Here is a 25,172-nt window from a genome sequence, read left to right on the forward strand (position 1 = left end):
ATGAAACGTCATCAGGCTGCGGGGCAAAATGGCATGAGATTTCTCCTCCGAAAGAAATCAGTCAGTCAGTTATTAATAAGACAATGAAACAAACAGGTGGATTCAATATTGATAATCATTGTACCGCACAGTAATGCAGAGAAATGCTCCATGCGCGCCACGCATTACTTGTTCAAGTCCTGGTCAGGTCAACCAACACTACGACACAACTCCTATTTCAATGCAAAGCCGAACAAAGTGTCCATCTCCACCCATTGGCGACCACATTTCCTCAGGTAGGCATCCACCACAGCTTTGATATCGGCAAACCTATCCTTGTTGGTCTCTGCCAGAACAACAATTCGGTCGGCTCTATCCGCATACTCCTTTTCTGACCGGGCCTTGGCTTTGGCTTTGTCGACGTCAAACAGCGTGGCAAGGTATAGGAGCTGGTTGTAGAGTTTCTTCTCTGGATATTCATAGCCCATACGACCCAAACATCCTTCTGCTCTTCCGTTCGGACCCAGACATCGGTGTCCATAGACTGACATCTGTCTGGTGCGGTTCCCACACGATGAATCGTCACAGACAAGCCAACCTTCGTAGTACGCACTGGTTTGTGATCGGATCTGTGAATCCAACTGCATCACGATTGACATGGGCGAGAACACTTTCCCGCACGCGCTGTTGCTGCAACTGATCCCATTGGGACTTGAGATCGTTGTCGACTCACACAGTCCTTCAAACACGGTGACTTCCTTGCAATCCCTGCAGCGCAATCGAAGTCTGGCAGCGTCCTGGAATCTGACGCTGTCGGGAATCTGTGACTCGAGAGGAAAGATCTCGGCGTTCTGACGGCTTGACGAGGTGTTGGTGTTGATCTGATACTTGCGAACGTCCAGACCGAGACATTCTGCTAATCTCACCGAATCGGTTCCCGGAATGGGCGCGCATAGACGCTCGATAGGTGGTAAGATTTGCTTGTACAAGTAGTACTCGATGTCTGGGACCAGGCCAGAGTCGGCTTTCTGCACGTCTTGAGGTGTGTATGATCGCTTAGGCGCAGGTTGGCTCTTGGTCTGTTCGTCTCCCATGGTGACAATGTATGCCATGACATCGTTGACACGAACTGGTTTTCCCCTCGCGATCTCGCGCAGAGCCACTTGGACTTGTGGCATCGAATCTGCATTCGGGTACTCGGTTGGATTTTTACCCAATTTCTAAAATTTGTCAGCCAATCTTCGATTTGCCTCTCCCAGGGCTGTACTCACAGTATAGATGACATATTTCTGCGCGTTGATCTTGCTTTCCCTCATGTTGGTGGCCAGCTCTCGTAGGTATTCGTGGATCTTTTCCAACACGACTTCAGAATCCTCTCCAGAAAGAATCTCGTTGAGAAGTCTTTGGGACGCCTCCTTTGATAGAGCACAATACTCCCTTCTCTTCATATCCAAACCCTTGACCTCAAGCTTCTCAACAAACTTGCCATCAATTTCAGCCATATTGATAGCGGCGTACTTCTTTTTGGCGTGAAGCAACAGACGTCGGAACACATTGTCGATATCGATCTCCAACAGTCTGTAGCGTTCGTTGACAGACTTCTTGAATTCATTACCCACTGCCAATGCCTGTGCAATGGTGTCCGTGTTGGTATTGATCATGACCGAATCAGTATCACCATAAATGACCTGCAGTTGATTGCTCTCTGCGAGTTCCTTTGTACTTCTGAGAATCTCTCTTCCCTTGAAGGTGGTGAGCATGGCCAGCGGTCGGGCATAGAATCGTGACTGTGTGTAGCCCAAACAACCGTACATAGAGTTGGCCGTGAGCTTCAGGGCCATTTGCTTCGTGTCGTACAGAGCCATCTGCTCGGCGGTGGCTCGTTTATCCTTCATCAATTTCTTGACTTCTCGCCGACGAGAGACGAGGGTGGCAATCAGCTTTGGTAAGATACCCTGGTTTTGATCCATAGGTACTTCTGGCACCTTCTCTTCGTTCTCATTTTCTGCAGTTGTTGTTCGGTCCACGGTGGTGAAGCAGATGTTGTACTCCTGGATGATGCTGGGGTACAAACTGTTGAAATCCATGACCAAGATGAACTTCTCGTACAGGCCTTTTTCGGGTTCGAAAACAAGACCACCCTTGTACTTGTCTTTCTTCTTGGTATCAGCGCCCTCTTCATCTTCATTTTCCACTTGTGCCTTCGCTCGGCCTTTGCCATACTCTTTGTCTGGACAGATGTATTTATTGCGATGGAACTCGTGCAGCAAAATGTATTCGTTTCGTTCAGCACGGGTGCCACTCAATGTTCGAGCCCACGAGTTACCCGCTAGCTCGGTCAGGACCTTTGTCAAAGGAAGCATTTGCAATTTCAGAACAAGAGCCGCGATAAAGAAGGTGTCGGCGTGGCAGTGGTTGACATAATTCATCAGACCATCGCGGGTTGTGGCCCACGTCTTGAGAGCAGATTCGTTGTCGAGTTCGCGTCGAGGATTGTCAGGACCCAAGTAGAGTTCACACATTTCCGACAAGCTCCACTGCTGGCACTTGGTCATCAAAGACTTGCCCATATCGTTGGCGAGGTCACACATCAGACGTCCTGCTAAGAGTTGTCGCTCGGCGAAAAAGGAAGAACCGCCCTTTCCAAAGGTTTTGGGCCATTCTGCGCGCTTCATTCGTCCAATTCGATGCCATCCAGGGGTTTTCTTCTCCTTGAGACGACTCAGCAAGATACTGTAGTCGACTTCTTGCAGCTGATGTCCCATGAGACAATCTGGGTCCACCTTCTCGAACAGGGCAAGGAATTTACTGAGGAGAAATTGCTCACTCTTCTCAAGGAAAAAAGTACCCTTCTGCTTCTTGGTCTCTGCTTCAAATCCTACAGGATAGGCCGATCCTGAGGGGCGCATAACCGTGAATGTTCGGGATGGCATCTTTTCTGGTGGAGTGGTGTCGGTCAACGAGACGTTCTCATACACTCGAGCACTAGCCATCAGGATCTCTTGCTTGTTTTCCTTGACGTTGAGTTGGGTCCGGAAAGACAACGACATCAAAGTGAGTCTCGGTGCCTCGGTTTGATCAGACTGAGGAAGCACGCTGATGCTGGCAGGTTTGGAGACGGCGCATTCCAGCTTGCACCAGGAGGCATTGTTGACAGCGGTGAAGTCGGCACCCTCGATGTTGAGCCAGCAAGGGCCCATGATGTTCTTCCACAGAACAAATTGCTCAAACAAAGCAGTGTTGGTGCCAAAGACACGCGAGAAAGTTTCGCCCTTGAGATCCATTGGAAGTGGAGTTTTGTCGTATGGATACAACAGCTTCAGATACTCGGCCTCTTTGGGAACGTCTGGAAGTTCAAAGGCATACTTTCTCGTGCATGTCTTGACTTTCCTCGTGCTGATTTTCATCTTGGACATGAGAGAGTCCACTTCTGTAAAGACATCCTCCCATTCGACGGGTTCCTCGGTGTCACGGCCATCTGAGTCTTTCCGTCTCCGTGGCAAGAAGTACATCTTTCGCAAGATGTTGTCAATTTTGACAAAAGCACTGAGATACTGGCCGGTGACCTTGTGTTTGACCTTGCCGAAGAGACACAAGCTGCCATTGACCTCGGTGTAATCGAGCCAGAACATGCGAAGGCTCCCATCTTCCTCGACGGCATCTTGAGGTTTCATTTTGCCGAATGTCATTGTTTCCGAGGAAGGACTGCTTTGAATACTTAGTTTGCTGGTGATGTTGTTCCACGAGGCTGCATCGACTTCGGTGGTTGCAGGGACTGGTGGTGAAGAATTGAGTGGCGTTGGAAGAGAAGTTGCCTTGATCTTTGGAGGTGGTCTGCTGCCTGTCATGTTGACGCTCGTGGAGGTTGAGCCTTGGTGCCCAGTGGCTTGAGCAACCATCATCATGTCGTCGTCGTCTTCCTCCTCCTCTTTGATGTGGATCTTGGCCTTGCGTTCGACGGCTTTGACAACGGGCGAAGATGGGAGGGGGTCACTCATGATGTTATCATCGTCACCCTGCAACAACATGTTGTCGTCTTCCTCAAATGCGGTCTGAGCGGGAGGAGTATCGACCAGTGCGGTCTGCGGAGGCTGGTAGCTTCTCTTGGGCCTTTCTTGGGTGAGAGGAGGAGAAAGGACTCTGACTTTTCGACGAGACTCGGTCTTGATGGTCTTTTTGTTGAAAGAACGAGCGGGAAGAATGTTGGCGTCGACTTCACCAAGAAGATCTGCCATGAAAGCTTCATCTTCTGCCGTGGTTTGAATCTAAATTGTGTCAAAATGGGTGCTCGCAGGCGTGGTGTCCATGGACTCACCTTTGGCTTTGGTGCAGCGGCGACAGGGCCACTGTTGAAGTAGTTCAAGATTTTATGGTTAGTCTTGTCCTCCTTTTCTCGTTCTTCCTCGCGTTTACGCTTCGCAGCTTTTGACTTTGGTCGAGCATCTTCTCCTTCGTCGCTGCTGTATTGCATGCGCTCGTTTTGCCATTCCTCTCGGCCGTCGTCGGCGTAACCCTCGCCGTGGTCGTCAACAACAAAGTCGTCCCTATCGAGGCGTCCGCGGACCACCTTTTTATAACCATCTTCATCGACCTCGTCGTAAATGGCACCTTTGTCTTCGATCTGGTAAGAATCGAGACGTGTCTTACCGGAGGCACGCTGAGCTCGAAGCTGAGCGAGAGCCGCACGGTGCGACATGTTTGGTTGTCTCGATACTTGGAGAGATCGAGGAACAAATCGTAGGATTTCAAAGTGAAATTGATGGAGAGGTGGTGTAGAGAGGTGAAAGTGAGTGCTCAGGTAGGTCGGGTAATTGATTGACTACACGTCGCGTAGTCCGACGCGCTTTAGGCGGATGCCCGTGACGTGACGTGTTGCCTGAACGCGTTAAATTAATATGGCAGGAAGAATTGGAGAAGTGCCCCAGCCCCCACCACTTCAACGCACCTTCCAATGACTGAGCATTACTGAGCAAAGTTTAGCTTCTTATAGGCTTCGGGCTGCTCTTAGGCGGTCGAACCAGTGATATCCCCGCGACTCTAATACAAAAGTCCGACTTACTACCAGAGCATTCAGGTTGTTAATGACAAAAGCATCAGGGCTCATATTCTATTCGACAAGCTTTGAAAAGCATGTTCTAATCTTCAACTCCAGTCGTACACGAACTCGTTGTCATGTTTGGCAACACATCAAATGACCAGACCACTGCCCAGGGCCATCACACAAGCCTCAACCCTCGTCCTTCTCTCCATCGGATCTTCCTTCAAAAATCGAATCTGGCTAACTTGGGCACTCTTGTGAATACGTAAGCGTCCATCTCTTTATCATATTTCCCATGTTCTCCGAATCTTCGTCCCCTCCTGGGTTTCCAGTCAGTATTCTGCAAGTTTATCAGCGGATGATATTTCTCATACCTATGCAATGGTTTGTGCTCCTCAAAATCGTCATGTCCTTCCCGACGAACACGCTCGACCTTGACCTCTTCCTTGATCACGGGAATAGCTTCGTACTCGGGCAGACCAACCACACGTACACGTTCGCGCTTGGCCGGTTCATGAACGGGGACATGAGGCTTGGGGGAACCTCTGTGTTCAGAATGGTTGATTGAGATGCGGGTCTCTCGTGAAGTCCTTGAAGTCGATGACCATGAGCCGAAGATTGTGCTGAAGAAGGAGGAAGACGAGGACGAGTGGTGCGATACACGACGTCCACTTCTTGATCTCTGCACCTCGACACTGGATTCGAAGTGATCCTCGCTCACAGGAATTGACACCTGATCGTGAGGATGAGAATGGGAGGCATGTTGAGTTTGGTGACGAGGGTAGTCCTCAAGCGTTGTGGTCTTATGGCGTGGCAATGCTTCCAGGATTTCGTCTTCGCTATCATATTCGGAACCAGAAGAACTGGTGGAATCGACGGTGGAATCGGCTCGGGATCGAACTCTTTCAGCTTGCCGGTCTTTAACCTTGCGCACCACCTGATACCGGCCAGGGGAGACTTTCATGATATACATGACTGTTCTTGTCGATATATGGGAATTGTTCTGTAATGAAGAGATAGATTCCAGAACAATTCGAAGAGTTCTTTTCGCACGCTGGAGGGTTATTCAAGACGGCGGTTCTGGTCTGGTGTGGTAAGTAGAGGAACGTTGAATTTGCAGGCTGATCAGCTTGGACAAGTTACCACAGCCAGACTTTGGCAGAATACTTATTGACAACAGAAATCCCTATCTCATCAAGAGTCAAGATTCCGAACAAACCTGGAAGAAAACACCATTCTTTGATGGCAAGGAAGCAGCCTGGATCCATGATCCAACATGTCTACAGCATTGTCAACACACACAAAAGACCAGGTGTGGCAATCGCGGCATGGCGAACATCCTCAAGGTCTTGCTAGTTTGCCAGTCTCATCGACAAGAACTGGTCACATAGGACACAATGAAAGTGGTGTTGGATGGCATTGTGATGCATGATTGCCTCCTGGTGGAGGTGGTTGTAGGTCTCAAGCCACAAAGGTTGAAGGTCTCACGAGGTTAGAACAAGGTTAGAACAAGGTCATGCGGACCAGCACAGTGGGTTTTCCAGTCTCAAGACAATGCCAGAAGCATGTCAGATGTGCGTGATTCAGTATAATGACTTTGGCTATTCTCATGTCATGTACATATTGTACATTGGTATCGTGTGAACAACGTCTGAAAGGATTTCGGCATGGATGTTGTTGATTGTGGCTGTCAACAAACATCAAAGGTGAAATGGAAGTTGTGGTCATCTCCTCTTACTAAGTGTCACGTGGGAGTGCAGAAATGCGCTTCATGACAATTTGATCTGGGCGATTTAAATATAGTGCGCAGTAGTGCTTCTCCAATGGCATCCTGATGACCAGAGAATCAGAGAACACGAGAACCTTTCATAACCATCCATATCCTAGAAACAAAAGTGTGGGATTTTATCACTTTGACCGGGTCCAGCATCTGCCTCAGCAGCCTGCTCACGGCTAACATCCGGACATGTCTCAAATATCAGGGGTTCAAATCAAAACAAGTTGGCAAAATGCCCCAATGTGATCCTTGGACATAGATTTCCAACGCTTAAATATCCCTATCTATCTGGCCAGCTTCAAAGTTTCGACTTGATCTCTCCGCTCTGTACCAAATGAGTAAAACTACACAGAAATCACACACGGAGATCAAGAACTCACCTGTGAGCCCTCTTGATTCTTCGCGTGCGATAGAACCCACTCAGCCACATCCTTTGCAAATTGCTCCCCAACTCCATCTGGCTCGGCATGCAGTTTATGGTACGCATCCGGGTAATCACACCAAGTTTTATCTCCATCAGGAGCCTCCAACACATCAAAGACTCGTCGCGCAGCCTTAGGTGACACAACTCCATCCGCCGACCCGTGTGCCAACCAGACCGGACAAGGAAGCTTAACCTGTAGACCAGCAATTTTATGACCGTAGCCCAGATTGGAAAGATCAGCCGCTCGTTGTAGAAGGCCCTTGAGACCTTCTAGAGTGCCCGTGTCATGGCAGAGTGGATCGTTGACCCAATCATTTCTCACCTGCTCTGAGTGTGACATATAGGTAGGATGCAGCTTCTGCTTTAGTTGTGTCTTTGGGAGGAGAAGAGCTGCGAGTTTCCCGGCTGCGACTTTGAGATATGTGGGTTGTTCTGATGGATCAAGTTCGACGTAGGGAGCTTCGAGGAGAAGACCTGAGATGCTAGGACGTTGTTGGGACAGTGAGCTGGATGTTGATAGAAGATAGTGAAGAACTTCTCCGCCGCCCATGCTATGACCCATTAGAAACAAGGGCACGCCTTTAGCTTCCGGTAGTGATGCGACATGGAGGATGAAATCGTGGATATCTGAGAGGACAAGAGTCGTTGGTCCTGTATTACCGCTGTCGGCGGCCTTCTTGACCGAACGTCCCCAGCCCCGTTGGTCGAAGCCATACACGGCGATGTTGTGTGGAGGCGAGCTCAATGTTGGGAAGAAGTCATAGTACGCTGGTAGATGTAAGCACTAGGCGTCAACTCCCTAGACTGAGATTCTTTACCGTTGATGTGATCCGAGAACCCATGCACGAAGACCAGTAAGGCCGCAGGGGTGCCTGAATCTGGCTGTTGGGGAGGTTAGTTAAGAGACTCGGTTTGAGCAAGAATGATCAACATCTGGAGGAATCCAGTTGCGACCAATGAATTCATCGGTGGGAAACTCACCTTCCACGACTTGATGTATAGTTCCGTGCCATCTGATGTGGCGAAGACGCCCTCGCTGGTGACAGTCATGCTGCTGGAGAGTATTCGCCCAGGGGGTGGACTGGTGCCTAGATGGCGGCGAGTCTGCCTTCAATCGACGCGATGGGGCTCCTGGCTAAGAAAGAAACTCTTCGTAACCTATATTCCAACTTCAATGGCTCAGATAGTAAATAGTCATAATCTGTAGGAGAAGTGGTAAAGATGAAATGGAGTTGGTTGTAGGAATTGGATGTCGTCAAATATCAGGAATAAAAATACCGAGGCTGGACGCCACAGCTGAACATAAAATGACACATGTGCGACCACGTCAATTGTCCAGCCAATTCTTGCTACAATCATACAAAGCTCTTAATCTGCTCCCTTGCTAAGAAACATTAGGCATATGTACTAGCTTGGATGTCTTGAATGCATACTCCGTACTTACGCTATCATTATCTCATCGTGTTAGGTAATCCTTGGTATGGCTCCCTCCGCAGGCACATCTACCTATAACGCATGGCATGTCTATGTTTCTAACGTCTTATTCCCACCTTGTGTAGACTCAGTTCCATTATGATCCTAGACTCTCCATACAAAGACCTTCTTGTCGAATCCACCACTGACCAAGATCTCCCTCTTGCCATGCTCGCCAGTCTCAAAAGCAGCATGAAGCGTTCGGATCTTGCTGCCCACTTCATGCGCCTTCAACAGACTTACCACTTTGCCACTCTGGGTGTCAACTCCACGAATGACCCCATCGTCGGCATTGACGAAAACACCATTCCCGCCAGGTCGCCAGACCACCTGCGGGGTTGAGTACGGTGTCTGCGGTGACATGGTGGAAACCTGGAGTTTGATCGCACGGTCCTCCTTGTCTTGTACCGCCAATTCCGCTCGTGCCTGTGATGCTTGTGTCTGAGACACTGGCAGCGGGTCGCTCGTAGTCGTAGGGAACAATAGCCGCACGATCAGTAGCTTCATGTGAGGAAGATGTGAGGTCGCAACAGCAAGGAGGGTGGGATCGGCTGGAGAGAGGGCTAGGCATGATGGTGTAAATGCAACCCAGGCGTTTGAATGGGGTGCCAGATTCTGACGCCCAGTCTCTTGGACGGAATAGCTGATTTGGCTGCTTCGTGACGACGATGACTCTGCTGATGTGGGCGTGACTCGGTAGTAATACAAAAAGGAAGAGTCCCGCCGCGAGAGAACAAGGTATAGCTCGGTGGTGTCTGGGTGTCGGACGAGAACCAATGACTCGGGGTTCGTCGGTAATGTGATGGTATGAATAGGGTCTCCGAGAACACCATTGATATGGGGCTCGTTGTCGGCAGGGATTGCATCACCAGGCTGGAAGTTCTCCACCAGGTCATGCTCAGGAGCATACAAGTGTACTTTCTGATCCCAGCCCGCCGTGGCTACGATCCACCGCTGGTTCTGCGCCACTTCTGTTGTCACTTGAATGGCATATTTGAGATGATCTCGAACCTTGTCCAGCAGCCGGCCATGGCCATCATGAAGCATCAGTTGTCCTGACATGGATGTCGAAAATACGTAGCCTTGGAGAGTACTGATGGACAAGACTGGACTTCCGTGAGCATTGTCGATGGACCCTTGGTGCTTGAATGGAACTTGCGTCGACACTTGAGACCATGACTTGTCCGCGGTGGTGATTAGAAGCTCTTCATCGAGACCGTCCTTGCCTCTACTGCTCGCCACACAAAGGACGTTTGATTTGATCTGGACGTCTGGTTCCACTGGCTTGGACGGTGCTGGCTCGGCCCACCCAGTCAAATGTTCTTCTCCCTTTCTTTCGAAGGCAAGGCTGGTGTCGTATTGATGCTTCTCCTCCAGTATCTTTTCTATGGTCCAATCCCCAGGGTTGGTGCTGGCAGCATCTTCGGGCAAGCCCGCTTCCTCGAGGAAAGCCTTGAGCGTCTACGATAAGAACGGTCAGTATCTCAACTCCGCTGTCATTATGTAAGCGAATATACCTCATAGTAATGATTCGCCTTGAGGAAGCGAGCTACAATGATGCCCGGCGAGTCTGTTGAGGGCATGGTTGTTAGTTTCTGATACAATCTGCTGCTAAAGTTGAAGGCTGCCTTGTAAGACTCCATGACGGAAGAGCCAGTGACGATGATCACGTGATACCACGAATGTCGAAGCAGCTTACGGAGTATTTCAGACACAGCGACAGGACCAAAAGGGATAGAGATAATCACAATGGATAGAGGGTATGAATCTCTTTGATTTATGCTCTCCCGGAAAACGCCTTGCTAACAGGAGACCTCCTATCGTGATTCATGCTCATTTAGACTCGTCCTGAGGGGCACCCATCCCATGTCGAGCCTTATACTCTCTGGGGCTTTCGAAATCTTTCTTCCTGCCACCCCACATGCCTTTCCTCTTGGTCTTTGCCCACCACTCTGCCTTGCGGTATTTGCTTTCCAGCCCCTCACCAAACTCGACACCAGACTTTGCCTCGTAGACGGTAGCCATGCCGGCTCGGAGCATCTGCAGGCCCACATCTCGTCGCCAGAACCACTTCCATACATATGCCGTTCCCACCACTCTGCTGTATTGGTCTATTTTGTACACATAGGCGCGAACGCGTCTTCCTCCAATGTATGATGTTAGCCAGTCCAGGGCTTCTTGTCCATAAGGTTGGGCGGGTCGGCCGAAGTGGGCGAGCTCAGGTGCGTCGATTCCAGCGATGCGAACGTGAATCTATCATACTGTCAGTACATATGTCCCACTGTTGTAGGAGGCATGGTCTGGTACCGTCTGGTCTTTCAACTCTTTCTTGTCCGACGGCACATGGCGTCCTGGCAGCCAACCCCAGCCTGCCAGTCGCCCACCTGGAGTGTGATAGATTCTGAAGTTGTCCCCATCCCCAACGCTCGTCACTTTGCCTAGGAGGCTTCGTCGTCTGAGGAAGGCGGGGTTGATGTTCGTAGCTTGAGGTATCCGCCGCAGGTAGCTTTTGTAGAATCTGAAGAATCCCAACGAAGCTGTAGTGAGAATGACTGTAGCGATCACAGTCTGAGGCTCCATGAATGCTCCCAGCGGACTGTTCTCCTGGTCACGGGTGTGCTGGGTCGTAGAGTCGACTGCGGAACTGATTGCCTCGGTCGCACTCTTTAACGTCTCACTTGCTTTGGAGCTCAACGATTCTGGCTCGGAGGCCTCATCCTTTCTCGAGGACCAGAGTTTTGGCCATTGCATGGCTGTCTCGGCCCTTCTCAGCTTTCCGAGATAGAGGGTTCGGCATTCATCAACTCGAGGCTTGTGGTTCAACTCACAGAAACACGGTCTGGTCTTGTTTGTTCATTCGCGTAGTCATTATGCGTCAGGATGTTAAATGATTCACCGCATTTCACATAGCCGTCTGGCCGGCTTAAACACGTGATAATTACGGTGGACGTTTCACTCTTATGCACAAAGAGGTTTGGGATTTGTGCCTGTGAGAAGCTCGATTCTCCTTTTGCTGTAGTCGTCTCTCTTATTTTAGACTCTGTTCCTGCAATTGTCCTTCTCGCAGTCAGATCATGTTGTCGTCAATTGAGACTATTGATTTACAATGATGAACATGATGAATATCTTTATAGCTGAGTTCCCTGGAGCCTGCAGAGATTATTGACTATCACTCACCATGCGCTTGAACCCAGGCGTGTCCAAGGCAGTCTTTGCAACAGAGCAACATCATGCTTTGAAGATAGGGCATGACCATGTCGCAGAGTTCAGGTTGGGATGTTGTTATGGGGTTTCTGTGAGCGGATATGACAGTCTTCATGAATCGGCAGAAACCAGATATGAAAGAACATCAGTTTGGCACATGTCGCCGCGACCTATTCAATGCAGGAAATGCCGTTGTCTTGAACACTTTGAACACCTGAAACCCGTTTATGGCAATATTTGTGCGTCTTTGTGCGTCTTTCATTTCATATTTTCTTCCTAGCCAACCTGTGCTACTGTCGTTGTTGATGCTGAGCACTTGAATGTCTATTGACCAGCGTGAAAACGCCATGCAGCTTCTGATCAATGCCCACATGGGCTGCAGATGCAGATGCAAAAGGCATTGACGACGCGTCTTCCATTCAGACCGTGTCGGCTTCAATGCCGCTAACGGCGCGAATAGAGCAGCGTGTATTCCGATTTTTTCTCTCAATATTTGCCATTGTTTATTGTGGGCGGTCTGCTACCTCACTGTCTTGATGGCAAGTTTCTTCCTCCTCTACTGACTATCCCCCTTGGCTATCAGCTGTCTGTCTCCATTCTTCCACCATAGCTATGGCATTGGCCGATTCGTCCCTCGGAGAGCTTCTACCTCCCGAAACTGCTGTGCAGTGGACTGAGACTGGCCTTCGAATCATTCCATTTGAGGAAAACATGGTCTTTCGCTATCTGGATAACCATCCTGAAGCCCTCAATACATACCTGTACGAAAGACCAAATGTTTTTGATTCGATTCTTCGAAATCATAGCAATACACAAATCCAGAGCCCCAGGCCCACCGTGGAGGCGTTGCCCAACTATGCCCAATTCATGGGAATGGACGATCCTCAATTGTCCAATCTTGGACTGTTCGGTGGTGAATCCATGGGTTATAATGAACAAGAGTTTTGGATCGCGAGCGACGGTGTGGGCGGTGATGAGGGTGTTTTCATACCAAATGGTGCGTTACCAGGAGAGGCGTCGGTTTGCAAATGTTCTCCGTTTGCTAACTTCGTTTTGCCCACAGCTGCCCTAGAGCAAGGAACTCTAGCCTCACCCATTCCCTCGTTTGACAACTCATCAGAGTCTGAGGTAGAGTCCATCGCTTCACCAGAAAACGCCCGCACAGAGGAAGTCATTAGCTCTCTCGAGCCCATTGCTTCACAGAATACTTTCGTCGCTGAGGCGTTCATTAGCTCTCGAGAGTCATCGCTTTCTCCAGCGATCATATCATCAGATGAGTCCGAGTCCGAATACGAGGATGAAGACTCCGACTTTCCACCTTCACCACGAAAGCGCACGGCAGTCACAACTACACCAAAAGGCAACACCGAATCGGGAAATCAGGCCATCGACCCCTTCATCCCCTACCCGGCCCCAGCCCACCTCATTGAAGCATCTCGCAACGAGCCAGCACAAAAGAAATGGCGATTGTTCGAAGAAGATGCATGCATCAAACACATGCTGGACATCCGTGACGAAGGAGTTCTACGAGGAGAAGCCCGCTTCGCTGAAGCTCAACGCCGCATGAAGGACTTTGACGGGGTCGAAAAACCTGCCACCCACGCAGTCAAGAATTTCTGGAACCGCTATGGACGCGCGAGAAGTGGATACGACGAGAGAAAGATCAAGAGCGACGTGCTAGCGACATCGCAACAAGCCAAGGGTTACAAGAGAAAAGCTGCAATGTTGCGTAAACAGCGACGTGACAAGGCCACTGGTGAAGCCCATCAGTCAAGCCCTGTCATCAAAAAGCGCAAGAATGACAACAGCGATACCGACAGTGACGACAGCCAGGATGAGTACCGACCAAGTGCCTCGATCAAACGTTTGTGTACTGAGGCTTGATTTCAACGGCGTCCGGTCAATTTGGGCAATGGGTCTTGATTATTGGCTGGTTGGATGTCACTACGGCGTTGCAAATGAAACAAGCACTGGAGTTGGTGGAACAAAAGCAAGCATTAGGAGTTACACAGGCATTGAGAGCGAAAAAGGCGGGTCCTTTTCATTGGCTTTGGCTTAACCAAAGATTTCTCCTTCTGAACGGTTGGATTCGACCAGGGATGTCCACACTTCAGGTCCTGACTTTTGGACTTGGTTGGATCTAGCTACCTGCGTCTTGACCAAAGAGACGAGCTGGAACTTGATGCACGAGAGAGTGCGTGACTTAGAAAATCCCCCCAAAAAGAGTCAATCTGAACCTTCCCTTGTCCAGTAATCATCGAGGCTTGTCACCTGCTAATGTAATGCGCAGCATACTCCTTCTATAACCGTGATAGTCGTTGATGGGATTATGCTGGACGCACCTATTGTCCCATAGGGCAATGCTGCCCTTGGCCCACACAAATCGGCAGGTGAATTCCGGCTTGATCTGGTGGGAATATAGATAGTTGAGGAGAGGAGTAGATTCATCCTCGGTCCAACCTTCAAAGTGGGAGGTGTGAGCTAAATTAACATACAATGCCTTCCTGCCTGTCTCAGGATGAGTTCTGACCACAGGATGTGATGCCTCCAACGTTGAATTTGCTTGAGTGTGACCACTGTCTCGGATACGATCTTCTCTAGTCTTGCTGGCATCTGCCTTGGCTGAAGTGCTGATCGCCCTCAACCCATCGAGCGTTCGCTTGAGACCATCGGAGAGGGCATCATAAGCAGCATACTGGTTCGCAAACAGTGTATCGCCGCCAAAGGGTGGCACTTCCTTGGCTAGCAAGATGGATGCCATTGGGGGTTCTTCGAAGTAACTTGTATCACTATGCCAGACGCCACCAAAGTTGACAGTTTCATGTTCCTGCTTCAAGACACGGATGATCTCTGGGTAGCCATCAATGCCACGCACAAATGGGTATTCCGCAGGCTTGCCGAATTGTGATGCGAAGGATAGGTAATCGTCATTGGATAAGTCTTTATCTCGGAAGAAGATGACCTGATGCTCAAGAAATGCATCTCGGATTTCCTTGACGGTTCCAGGATTCTTGGCGAGCGCAGCAGCGCTTATATCGACATTGTGTATCTCGGCACCAACGGAGCCAGCAATGCGATGGACCGAGAGGTGCCTTCTGGCTAAGTAGCCTTTGCTAGGGGTTGCCTTGACGGCATTTCTGAGGTGATTACAGTAGCCCTTTGGCGTGAGGAGCCTGTAGATTATCATCAGTATGATTGAATAGCCTGTTGAGGTCGTAATGGTGAGAACAGAATAGGTATCACATTGTCAACTGGTGAGAAGACCATTGCAGTCTTCCTCTATACATTACCGAGGAGACTTGCAGACTAGACTCTCGCCATGTTGGAGATCATCTTACGGCATCAGGGCTATTCGACTCCCCACCCATTAAAAGACTGATCAATAGGGTCTTCAAGGGAAAACGGTGTCCATTGAGAACATCGATGGCCTCGGTGGAGATGAGGGGTAAAGTCTTCCTACACCGCAGACTGTCGGTATAGACTTTTAGACTTTGATAGTGCGTCACTAACTTGAACTCCGGGGTTGGGGTTCTTGGCACACTAAAGCAGCAGTGCCTTACCTGGAAGGTGGCCACAATCGTGCAAACATGCCAAACATTCCATCCGAAGCCGCTTCACATCAGTATCACAATTCGAGTTCCACGCCGCATCCAGAGACTGAGCACGTCCAAACCTCAACTCTCTCAATTGATCTTCACTCTCTTCTTGGTGTACCAACATTCATAAACAAGACCAGACATAATGTACTACCATTGACTTTGCTATGTAGCAGCCACCGCATGTCTGACTTTATAACGACTCATCTTCATCTATTCTTATTGTCTTCGAGCGAATTTACCTCCTACGTTAAGGTCACTCACCTCACTGCGCTCACTTAACGCGCCAGTTAAATTCGCATTCTTTACACTGGTGTCACCTCACTCTGACTTGTCTTGCGCCTACTAAAAACGCCTGACATGTGCTTTTGAGCACTTTTGAGTCATCAGACGTCTCTTCACATTCCTGAGATCATCTTGAGTTCTCTTTCAACCTGCAATTCTCCTCCCTCCTCTTCCCTCACCGCAGACAAGCGTTAGATCCTGCGGGACAATCTCCAACAATATGGCTCTCACAATAGAGTCCTCTAGGACTCCTGCACAGGACATCGACATGATGGACATTGAACTAGACATCGATGGGGAAGACTATGCGGCTCCAATTGGCGAGGAATTCCAGTTGGAAGTATGCTTGCTACTGATTTCCATCATCCTCACTTCAACCTGCTAATCACTTCCCATAGGAAGGCGAAGAACCCTCTTTTGTGCCCTCAAGCACCGCCGCCAACACCAGCACTGAGGCGAACCTAATTCCTGCGATCTACACCGAAGACCCCAACGATGAAGCGCAATGGAACAAGATACACATTCGAGGCGTGGATGAATTCTCAACTGAGGACATCATCACTTTTGCCAACGACCATTACATCGCCTCACTCCCAGAGCCTAGGCCTGAAGTTCGTATCCAATGGATCGACGACACCTCGGCCAACATTGTCTTCCGAGACGGCAATACCGCCAGAACGGCCATCCTCTCCTTCCTCCAAAACCCAATCACTCCCACTGAACTGGCAAATGCGCCATTCGAACAACGCACCGCCAAAGCGTTCTCCAGTCGTCCCGCATCCATGCTAGTTGTTCGTATCGCTCAGGTCAAGGATCGAAAACAAAAAAATGCGCGGGACGCCTCACGGTATTATCTCCTTCACCCAGACCAGGATCCCACGGAGCGCATGCGCCGTGAATTCGCACACAACCGAGGCGGACGAGGCGGAGACTATGGAGACTATCGCCGGCGACGATTCGATGATCGCGAACACCGGCGTCGCAGGGACCAGGATCACGATGGCGGTGCAGGAGAAGACTTTTCAGCCGATATGTACGACGACAACCCCAAACCAGAAGCATCCTCATCCGGGCCTGGGAGAGGAAGAGACCTGTTTTCAAAAACCTCCAAATCGCGAAGACGCAGCGCCAGCCCCAGTTCACGAACCATCAATAGCGATGAGATTGACATTTCCTGTTCCGACGACGACGAGTACGAGCGCTCGAAGCGACGTCGCCACAACGGCTACCGCGACCGGACTGAGCGTGAAAGGCCATACAACAACCGTGTGACCAATGCTGGCAAAGAACTCTTCTCGTCGACGACCTCTTCTTCTTCTGAGCGACGACGCAACCCAACCCAACAGTCAGACCCAGTCGAGTTATTCCCTACAAAAGCGACCACCACCTTGAGCGAAATGGACACCAGCATGTCCATGGACGCACCACCACCCAACAACAACAATACCAACAATGGCACGCGCCCCAACGATGCCGCAAACCTACGCGCCAACGCCGCCGCCGCCAAACGTCTCAAAGCCGACCTCCTCAACGCAACCCAAACATCTCCCCGGTCTCACCACCGACGCAGCCACGCGATGGACGCGAAGAATGAAGAAGACCTCGCCGAGCGATTCGCGCGCAAGAGCATCTCTCTCGATAGCACGAAATCGCTCCGGAACGACTTACCCAACAAAGGCGTTGAATTGTTCCCGGCAAATGACGGCGGCGGCGAAAGCAACGGTGGATTCAGGATCAAAGGAACCGGCGGCCTGAGTATCAAGGGTCGAGCGGAAGTCAAGGAATTATTCCCCGCGCAATACCAGCGCAGCGGACGGAATCAAGGAAAGGAACTTTTCGATGAACCGGTTAGAGAGAAGAGGGAGAGGAGACGGGCGGGGGATCTCTTCGACTGATTGATCTGGCTGATGCACATAGACGCAGGTGGTGGTGGCGGTGCAGAGAAGTCAGGTTGGGGACAAGTACACACGGACTTTCATCCCATGGACATGATGAACATACTTGGTCTTGCTTTTCGGTTTCGGTCTTTCTGACACGCAATGGAATGATCACGAGAGAGCGAGAGAGCTCGGTTCAGTTCTGGAACTTGAATCTCCGAGAGTTTCATTCTTTGCACTTTCTCAAGACAAAATGCTTGACAGATGAAATACCCAACAGATGATGATACAGATACGCACGCTTGCTTCCTTCCTTTTCTGATATATTCGTAGAACAATGCCATCTCATTCGGACGAACATCAGCAATGAACTACCTGGAGAGTTCCAATATCGAGCCTGGGGTTTGATACTAGAGTAGCCTAGCACAAATTCAGATCGTGATTTCCAGACGCGCGTCCACCATGTCCTAGAAGCACAGAGTCAAACGAGAATCCACGGCTTCAATGTCAGTCAGCGCCCAGAGAATTCAAGGCTCCTCTCAGTTCTCTGATGGCAGTGGGGACATCTTCAAAATTTAACGCTGAGATGGCCCATCTGGCGTGCTTCTGGGCCTTCATTATAGATTCTTCATCAACCACCACATCCTCCGACTGTAGCTGCTGAGCTGATACGGGAGGGTGGATCGGGCTGGGAGAAATTACTTGTTTCCCCTGTGGGATGGGCGGCACTGGCCCATGGTGCTGTCTGAGTTGCGGAGGGTTGACGGGCATTTGAGGAGGGGGCTGTTGTGGCTGGAGGTTGGGGGGGATTTGAGGTTGTTGCCCTGGCGCTACGGGTGGGAGAAAATTGCCATGTCTGTGCGCAGGGGGCGGTGGTGAGGCATGTCCTGCCTTGTTCAAAGACGCCAGAGATGCTCGTGCAGATGTTGTATCGATGCTGGAAGGTGCGGGAGGGTGACTGGGACCTCGACCTACCAAATCACTGGGTGCTGAGGGAAGAACTGGACCTCCAGCGGCAGCAGTTGGAGTTGAAGGTAGATCAGGAGCGGCTTCTGAAGGAACCACGGGGAAGTAGTTACCCCCGACAGAGGGCTTGCGTTCTGGTGAGTCCAAGGGAGAGACGTCGACAGGATTCTGTTGATTGGTATAAAATGCTGCAGCATCTTGAGCGGCGATTGGAGATACGCCATTATTTGGGGTGTCTGGCAAGGAGGGTTGCCGGGAGGGATGGAGCGATTCATCCAAAGATGATTGCTTGGCCAGGTTATGCTGCAGCCGATCTGCTTCATCTGGTACTTCCACAACTGACGGTTGCCGCTCGGTCTTCCGCTTCGTAGGTGGGATCGATGTTTCTCTTGAGGGGTGTAATGATTCATCGAGAACTGATTTCTGGGAGAGAGTCTTCTGTAATCGGTCTGCCTCATCTGGGATCTCGACCACCGAAGGCTGTCTTGGTTTCGCAGATGCGCCGTCCAATGCCTTCACGTCGGCATCGTTGGGGTCTAAAGCAGGCAACTGTTCTTCTGCGTGTGTTTCTTGGCTTGGGTTGGAGAGGTTTGGGTCTTCGCCAGCTTTGAGAGCCTTAGCGATTCGTAAGGCATGGTATTTTGCATATTTGACCTTTGCGGCAATCTCAGGGTCAAGAGCACCGAAGATCTGCAGCAGATCAAGGAAGGTCGCGGCGGCCTGGTAGGTATCCGCAGTCTGTCGGGTGGCTTTGTTGGCTTTGACGGCGTTATCAGCCCTTTCGAAGGTCTCGAGACCAAATTGCTCTATGTATGCTTTGCCAACCATGTCATCGGTAACTTCTGGCTCATCGGCGTGCTGTGACTTGAACTATTGCAAGGGTCAGACGCGGAGGGAAAATGACGGGTATTGACGCGTGCCTGTTCGAGCTTGTCCATGAGAGTCGTCGTATAGACGAGGCATTCTTGGTCTGCATTGTGAAGGCCTTTTGAGAGGATCTGGTTGACAATCCAGTACTCGCCTACAGGTAAGGTGTTAGCTCAAGTGCGAAGGCCAGGGGAAGGTGATCGTACACCAGTAGGCAACTATTGGCTTCGGCTGTTCGAGTTGCGCAGCTCTGTGGGCGAAGCGGGTGATATCAGCCGACTTGAGGGCGGTGGGAATAGTAGCTGCCATGACGCAGGGGTCACAGGGAGTGAAAAGAAGCTCAGTATCAGCAGAGGATGATTGCAAGTTGGGATAGAATTGTCTGGGTGTAGTTGAATTGAGATGAGGGACAGGGACAGGGACAGAGGATATGACGTGTGAAGGGAATTGTTGCAGTGGAAGGAATTAACGTTGCCCGCAGCCCGCATGGAGAACGGAGGACGCTGCGAGTGGCAGTTACCGACTAGGGAAGGGACATGGGCCTTCGGGCCTCTGATTACAGTGACTTGGGCGTCTACGTAAGCATACTGAGCACATAAATGGAAGTGCTAATGGGGCCGGGGTGTGTGGTAGAGGTTCTATCTCGCGCCTAGAAGCACTAATGGTTTTAGCTACCTACCTAGGTAGAATTTAGTGCTCTTCGCCTGAGATGGAGAGTTTGCCGCAGCTCTCAGCCTAGAACACTCGGTCTGTAGCCTGGTAGCGCTGTACTCGTAGGCTGTCGCCTATGTAGTTCCCCCTCGTCTCTGGATACTCCAGCCCCTCAACCCCTCAGATTGGAGTCTCGCTGCTGCACCCCGCAATATCTTCAGGCTTTATTATTGCCTTATGAGATGTTCTGAAGTCTTCTCGGGCCATCAGTTCCCCATACATCAATACCCATTCGACCATGTCAGCTTGATTCCTTCGGCGCTTGCGCTTGAATCGGCGAGTCATAGACAGCCATCACGAACTCGGACAACGACCATACGTGCATGCAACGGTACCAAGCGATGGATCGATTCTCCTCTTTCCTCTCTCTTCCGTTCAACACTGACTCCACCTCATATCCCCTCGGTTCAACCCCTCAGCCAACTGTCTGACTCCAACGTCAAGGTGAGTAACTGTCTGGTGCTCTGCCTAGCTTTAATAGATGTCATGCCTGCTACGGAGATCAAGGCTGGTCCTGCTTGACATTTTTTTGTGACACTAAACATACTCCGGTGTGTTTATTTTATAAACCTATATATCGTACTCTGTGCTTTCTGCCGCTCAACATGACTCAAGAATATGCTTACTTGACTGGCGGCGCTTCTGGCATTGGCCTTGAGGTGGCTCGGATGCTTGTGAAGAATAAGTACTTACCTCGACCTCAAGTCTCGTTCAGCTCGAGGTGAGGACCAGCTAATGCGATACCAGTATCAAGGTCTTTATTGCCGACCGAGACCTAGAAGGGGCGCAGAAAGTTGTGGATGAACTCAACCAATCAGGCCCTGTTGCAAAGGCTGCCCACGTTGATGTTGCCGACTGGGATTCACAAGTCAAGGCCTTCAGCCAGGCTGTTGCTGAGTTTGGTCGTCTGGACTATGTCCACGCTATCGCTGGGGTTGGCGAAAAGGTGTTTGTTCCCAATGACCCAAGTTTGAAGGAATATGTCAAGCCAAACTTGACCACCATTGATGTCGACCTAACTGGCGTTCTTTACACGGCCGCTCTTGCGATCCAGCAGTTTCGAAGACAAGAACCTGGGCAGAATGGATTTCGAGGCAAGAGTGAGCATATTCTGGTCACAGAGAAGAGCAGTATCTAACCAGTGACAGTCGTCGCCGTCTCAAGCATATGTGGATTTTATGCCGTTCCCACTGTTCCTATTTATACTGCAGCCAAGCATGGAGTGGTAGGGTTTGTACGAAGCTATGGCAAATACCTCCCTTCGGAGAAGATTACACTCAACTCGATCAATCCCAACGTGGTCCGCACCAATATCTCTAACCCAGCTTTCTACCAAAAGCTCGAAGGTACAAATCTCTTGACACCAGTCAGCTCGGTCGTAGATGCCTTTGAGAGACTGCTGGGAGCCAATGATGCATCTGGAGAATGCTACGAAGTCGGGCCACATTGGGAGAAAGACGGGCCGGTGACAAAGAGTGCACCTGAATATCTGGACGAGGAAACAAATCAAACCATGGAGTTGGTTTACCAAAGAGCTTTACCATTGCATCTTCCACAAAAATGAGATGGGAATTTTGGGAGAGAATTGCTAACTGTTCTAGATGAGCGTCTTGAATAGTCCAAATACATATACATATAATGTCGCTGATATCAGAACGTGGCGCCGCTCCCCGCATCATATCGTCTAACATGCCTAATCAAGCCTGCCACCCCCAATGTTCCCGCCTAACGACCCCTGCTCGTAACCCACACTCAAGGCCTGCGAGGCTCCAGGTTTCGAGCCTCGGTGACAGTGCCATGCACCACCCACCCGCACGGCGACCAAGCCGTCGCTGACGTCGCCGTTCACATCACTATCTCCGACAATCCAGGTCTATTGATCTCCACCATCTTTCGTATTCTTACATTAACTATGTAGCCCCGACTCAACAACTCCAGCTACGAAAATACTACCTAGACACATCACCAGATTCACCAGCGACTGCATCCTCGAACAACAAGTCCAGCGACCTTTAATCCCCCACGCCATTCCTCTCTCACCATGGCTGCGGTCCACCGACCCGCACATTTAACACTCCACGCCGCGAAGCTGGCGTCGGCCGCGGCGGTTGCCAAATCCAAAGAGATCGGTGTCCCCATGAACATCTCCATTGTCGATGCCTCTCTGTATCTACTACACTTTGAGCGCATGCCCGGTGCAAAACTCACCTCGATCGACATTTCCTTCAATAAAGCTTTCACGGCGGCCGGCCACCGTGCCCCAACATCAATATACAAGGAGGCCGTGTGGCCTGGCGGACCGGCGTTCGGCTTGAACAGCAGTAATGGGGGGAGGTTCATGTATGTTGCCGGTGGCATACCCATTGTCGTTGATGGCGAGGTCGTCGGCGCCGTTGGTTGCAGTACCGGCACCCCTAAACAAGATACCGTTGTCGCTCAGGCGGCAGTCGATGCTGTGTTGGAATACATCAAGAAGAACGATACGCCAAAGGCGAAGCTGTAGGTATGATTCTACTATGGCCAATTGGATCTTCATGATACCTGTATATAAACAGGAGGAGATACACCAGCTTTCTGACCAGAGCGCTTTACGTTGGATCCTGCACATATAGCATTCTTGCTTGATCTTGGAAGGAGAATTTATGCAACGGTGTAATATCACAGAGCCGCGAAACAATGGGATCGTCTTGATAGATGAAGATGCTTAGGCTCATAGAGAGCCGTTGTTCACGTGACCGTAAATTAGCGACGCGGACTCTGCCGTCTTGGCGTGTTTACAACTTCCATAGTCGGTTGCGTGGATGGACTTGAACGGCGCAGTTTGATCAATGTCATTATCTGAGCACAACATACGATCGCAGTGTTTCCTTTGGAAGAAACCAAGCCATGGATACCAGAATGTCCAACTCTCCGTCACCGCCTCCACAAGCACCGATTGCAAGCGCTCCAGGCGCACGAGCGGCGGCCCTTCATAAAGTCTTTCGCGGCGCGTTGTCGTCTTCAATTCGGGCAAACTCATATGACAACTTCAGCTCGTGTTTTCCCACGCCTGCAAAATACTGTCCTACGGCACTGGAGGGAGTGTGGAAACAATTAAATACACGGCTGGAGGAAGAATGTATGAGAGATTTTGAGAAGATTTTAGAGGAACGATCGGTGGTTGAGGGTCTGAATCAATGGGATGGGATGATTGAGGAGGCACGACGGGCGAAGAATAGAGCGGTGGAGGGCGAGGAGCCCCCGGTACCGTAAGTTGCTATGGTCAGGTTATAATTCAAGTTGCACCGCTAACACGAGACAGACTGCACAAATTGAGCGCCGAGGAACTGTATACTGCCCATCTCACACCATTCATCCAGCAAGCAAGCGAGGAACTGAATACGAAGCTGCAACAGACGCAACAAGATAATGCAAACAAGATGAACGAAATCAGTGAACAGCGAGCGGAGATTGCACGTCTGTTGGCGACACTACAAGGCGCAGTCAAAGAGGTTGAAGCAGGAGTGCAGGCAACCATGCAAGCTGACGGTGGAGGCTTTGATGGTAATAGTCTCAGGACTGAGGTATGGGATATGGAACAAGAAATTACGGCCACGCGACAATGACCGAGTGTATACGAGGATGAGAGATGAATATCATGTTAGCATGGCGTTGGTCGTGATGCTGGAGGCGCTGATGGACTATACATCCGAAGTCAGGATATGGCCGATATGAATTTCCGGGCGTTGGCACACAAAATAACGGTTTGAAATATTTGCTTTTGGTGGTTGAATTTGTGTAGATGAGGAAAGCTACGCCAATTGAAGAATATGATGGACGTTGCTTGGCCGCGGACATTGGGCAACGGACCATGCAGCCAAAGGAACAGACTATTGATGAGACTGGAGGGGTTGACAGGTGGATGGCACTTCCGCGTAGGAAATACGGAGTACGGAGTAGTCGACAGATAGTCGAGGATCGAGGATCGGATGACGGAATCGAGTCGATGAGTGGTGCAACCCACATCGAAGTTCGATTTATTAGTCCTGACCAAAGGAACCGTAGAGTGCTTTACTCCGTAGGTAGGTGGTACCTTTGCGTAATGCTATAACCACCTATCATTCCACTGTTTTATTATTTTATGATTTTATTTTGTAGATAGCGCCGACCCAACCATCACTGTAAATCATGCCAAGATTGAATAGTCGTACAGGGTACCTGCAGTTGAGCAGGCGCTTATGGCGGGCGGGTTTTGCTGTTACCCACAGGCCAGTAGTTCGGAGCCCGGGCGCACACTTGAGCTGCAGGCTGCAGGTACCAACCGACCCTCCGACCTCCACTTTGCAACATTCTCATCGGCCAGTCATTGTTAATCATTTCTGATGAGCTCTTGTTGGGGAAGCTGAGCCCTGCGTGCCTTCCTGTTGTCCTCGAACCTCACGAATCATCACACCTCTCATCTGTCTGAGATAATGTGAACTGTACGACTTACAAGGGCTGATTCATCTTAATTCTCATCTCAATTCTCACCTTCATCCTCATTGCAAAAACCAACGGGCTGGTTCGTCCGTTCTCCATTGCTTGCTTGTCGAGTGCATTGTCCAGCTGTCTACTACTACTGAAAACCGTTGGTGCAAAGGCCACCCACGTGATGGGGCTGAACACAAAAACTGGACCGCACTTGTGGATGCGTGTTTACATATATGCGAATGCAGCAGACATGCGACGATCAGGATGACGAAGTTGTCAACTACGATGATGATCGTGCATCGATGCTCGCGCAAAAGCTCCGATCTGACCTGAACTGGCATGCTTGGATTACAGTCTGGTCAATGTTCAAGCCTTGGGTCCCCAGTGTGGTCTCCTCTACGGATGGAAATTGGGGTGTTGGAGAACGCCTATTGGAGAAGGCAGCAATTTGCCCTCTGCGTCTTGGTGGCTCTTGCACGACATGCAAATAAGGTTTGATACCGAGATTACACGGCCGCCACAACAA

General features: G+C 50.4%; 11 protein-coding genes across 12 annotated transcripts; 4 read left to right on the forward strand and 7 right to left on the reverse strand.

Moving 5' to 3' along the window:
• Window positions 1–122: 122 nt before the first annotated feature.
• On the reverse strand, window positions 123–4,741 carry PV10_07087 (uncharacterized protein). Its single transcript, XM_016371948.1, has 3 exons — window positions 4,295–4,741; window positions 1,251–4,244; window positions 123–1,199 (listed from the first exon to the last, which is right to left on the reverse strand). The coding sequence occupies exons 1-3, from the start codon at window positions 4,673–4,675 to the stop codon at window positions 213–215; spliced, it is 4,362 nt and encodes a 1,453-aa protein (XP_016221280.1). The 5' UTR covers window positions 4,676–4,741; the 3' UTR covers window positions 123–212.
• Window positions 4,742–5,240: 499 nt separating this feature from the next.
• PV10_07088 (uncharacterized protein) lies at window positions 5,241–5,981 on the reverse strand (the record flags this gene model as incomplete). The annotated part of the gene is made up of 2 exons (XM_016371949.1): window positions 5,241–5,337; window positions 5,392–5,981. The coding sequence occupies 2 exons, from the start codon at window positions 5,979–5,981 to the stop codon at window positions 5,241–5,243; spliced, it is 687 nt and encodes a 228-aa protein (XP_016221281.1).
• Window positions 5,982–6,804: 823 nt separating this feature from the next.
• PV10_07089 lies at window positions 6,805–8,460 on the reverse strand. Of its 2 annotated transcripts, XM_016371950.1 has the most exons (4): window positions 8,200–8,460; window positions 8,037–8,100; window positions 7,175–7,986; window positions 6,805–7,119 (listed from the first exon to the last, which is right to left on the reverse strand). In XM_016371950.1, the coding sequence occupies exons 1-4, from the start codon at window positions 8,266–8,268 to the stop codon at window positions 7,093–7,095; spliced, it is 972 nt and encodes a 323-aa protein (XP_016221282.1). In that variant the 5' UTR covers window positions 8,269–8,460; the 3' UTR covers window positions 6,805–7,092. The 2 variants fall into 2 exon arrangements, with proteins under 2 accessions (XP_016221282.1, XP_016221283.1); XM_016371951.1 differs by having other exon boundaries at window positions 6,805–7,986.
• Window positions 8,461–8,623: 163 nt separating this feature from the next.
• On the reverse strand, window positions 8,624–10,334 carry PV10_07090 (uncharacterized protein; the record flags this gene model as incomplete). Its single annotated transcript, XM_016371952.1, has 2 exons — window positions 8,624–10,152; window positions 10,209–10,334. The coding sequence occupies 2 exons, from the start codon at window positions 10,332–10,334 to the stop codon at window positions 8,797–8,799; spliced, it is 1,482 nt and encodes a 493-aa protein (XP_016221284.1). The 3' UTR covers window positions 8,624–8,796.
• A 120-nt stretch (window positions 10,335–10,454) lies between these two features.
• On the reverse strand, window positions 10,455–11,501 carry PV10_07091 (uncharacterized protein). The gene is made up of 2 exons (XM_016371953.1): window positions 10,999–11,501; window positions 10,455–10,944 (listed from the first exon to the last, which is right to left on the reverse strand). The coding sequence occupies exons 1-2, from the start codon at window positions 11,440–11,442 to the stop codon at window positions 10,525–10,527; spliced, it is 864 nt and encodes a 287-aa protein (XP_016221285.1). The 5' UTR covers window positions 11,443–11,501; the 3' UTR covers window positions 10,455–10,524.
• Window positions 11,502–12,507: 1,006 nt separating this feature from the next.
• PV10_07092 (uncharacterized protein) lies at window positions 12,508–13,875 on the forward strand (the record flags this gene model as incomplete). The annotated part of the gene is made up of 2 exons (XM_016371954.1): window positions 12,508–12,892; window positions 12,959–13,875. The coding sequence occupies 2 exons, from the start codon at window positions 12,508–12,510 to the stop codon at window positions 13,777–13,779; spliced, it is 1,206 nt and encodes a 401-aa protein (XP_016221286.1). The 3' UTR covers window positions 13,780–13,875.
• A 274-nt stretch (window positions 13,876–14,149) lies between these two features.
• On the reverse strand, window positions 14,150–15,238 carry PV10_07093 (uncharacterized protein; the record flags this gene model as incomplete). Its single annotated transcript, XM_016371955.1, has 2 exons — window positions 14,150–15,068; window positions 15,234–15,238. 2 exons carry the CDS (start codon window positions 15,236–15,238, stop codon window positions 14,150–14,152), a joined length of 924 nt encoding a protein of 307 aa, XP_016221287.1.
• Window positions 15,239–15,568: 330 nt separating this feature from the next.
• Window positions 15,569–17,989, forward strand: PV10_07094 (uncharacterized protein). The gene is made up of 2 exons (XM_016371956.1): window positions 15,569–16,116; window positions 16,175–17,989. The coding sequence occupies exons 1-2, from the start codon at window positions 15,997–15,999 to the stop codon at window positions 17,669–17,671; spliced, it is 1,617 nt and encodes a 538-aa protein (XP_016221288.1). The 5' UTR covers window positions 15,569–15,996; the 3' UTR covers window positions 17,672–17,989.
• PV10_07095 (uncharacterized protein) lies at window positions 17,857–19,893 on the reverse strand. The gene is made up of 3 exons (XM_016371957.1): window positions 19,693–19,893; window positions 19,540–19,640; window positions 17,857–19,489 (listed from the first exon to the last, which is right to left on the reverse strand). The coding sequence occupies exons 1-3, from the start codon at window positions 19,793–19,795 to the stop codon at window positions 18,161–18,163; spliced, it is 1,533 nt and encodes a 510-aa protein (XP_016221289.1). The 5' UTR covers window positions 19,796–19,893; the 3' UTR covers window positions 17,857–18,160.
• Window positions 19,894–22,071: 2,178 nt separating this feature from the next.
• PV10_07096 (uncharacterized protein) lies at window positions 22,072–22,893 on the forward strand. Its single transcript, XM_016371958.1, has one exon. It carries the CDS (start codon window positions 22,239–22,241, stop codon window positions 22,698–22,700), a length of 462 nt encoding a protein of 153 aa, XP_016221290.1. The 5' UTR covers window positions 22,072–22,238; the 3' UTR covers window positions 22,701–22,893.
• Window positions 22,894–23,042: 149 nt separating this feature from the next.
• PV10_07097 (uncharacterized protein) lies at window positions 23,043–24,028 on the forward strand. The gene is made up of 2 exons (XM_016371959.1): window positions 23,043–23,445; window positions 23,499–24,028. The coding sequence occupies exons 1-2, from the start codon at window positions 23,084–23,086 to the stop codon at window positions 23,800–23,802; spliced, it is 666 nt and encodes a 221-aa protein (XP_016221291.1). The 5' UTR covers window positions 23,043–23,083; the 3' UTR covers window positions 23,803–24,028.
• The last annotated feature ends 1,144 nt before the right edge of the window (window positions 24,029–25,172 follow it).

This window comes from Exophiala mesophila (assembly GCF_000836275.1).
Source record: "Exophiala mesophila strain CBS 40295 unplaced genomic scaffold supercont1.5, whole genome shotgun sequence".
Taxonomy (NCBI): domain Eukaryota; kingdom Fungi; phylum Ascomycota; class Eurotiomycetes; order Chaetothyriales; family Herpotrichiellaceae; genus Exophiala; species Exophiala mesophila.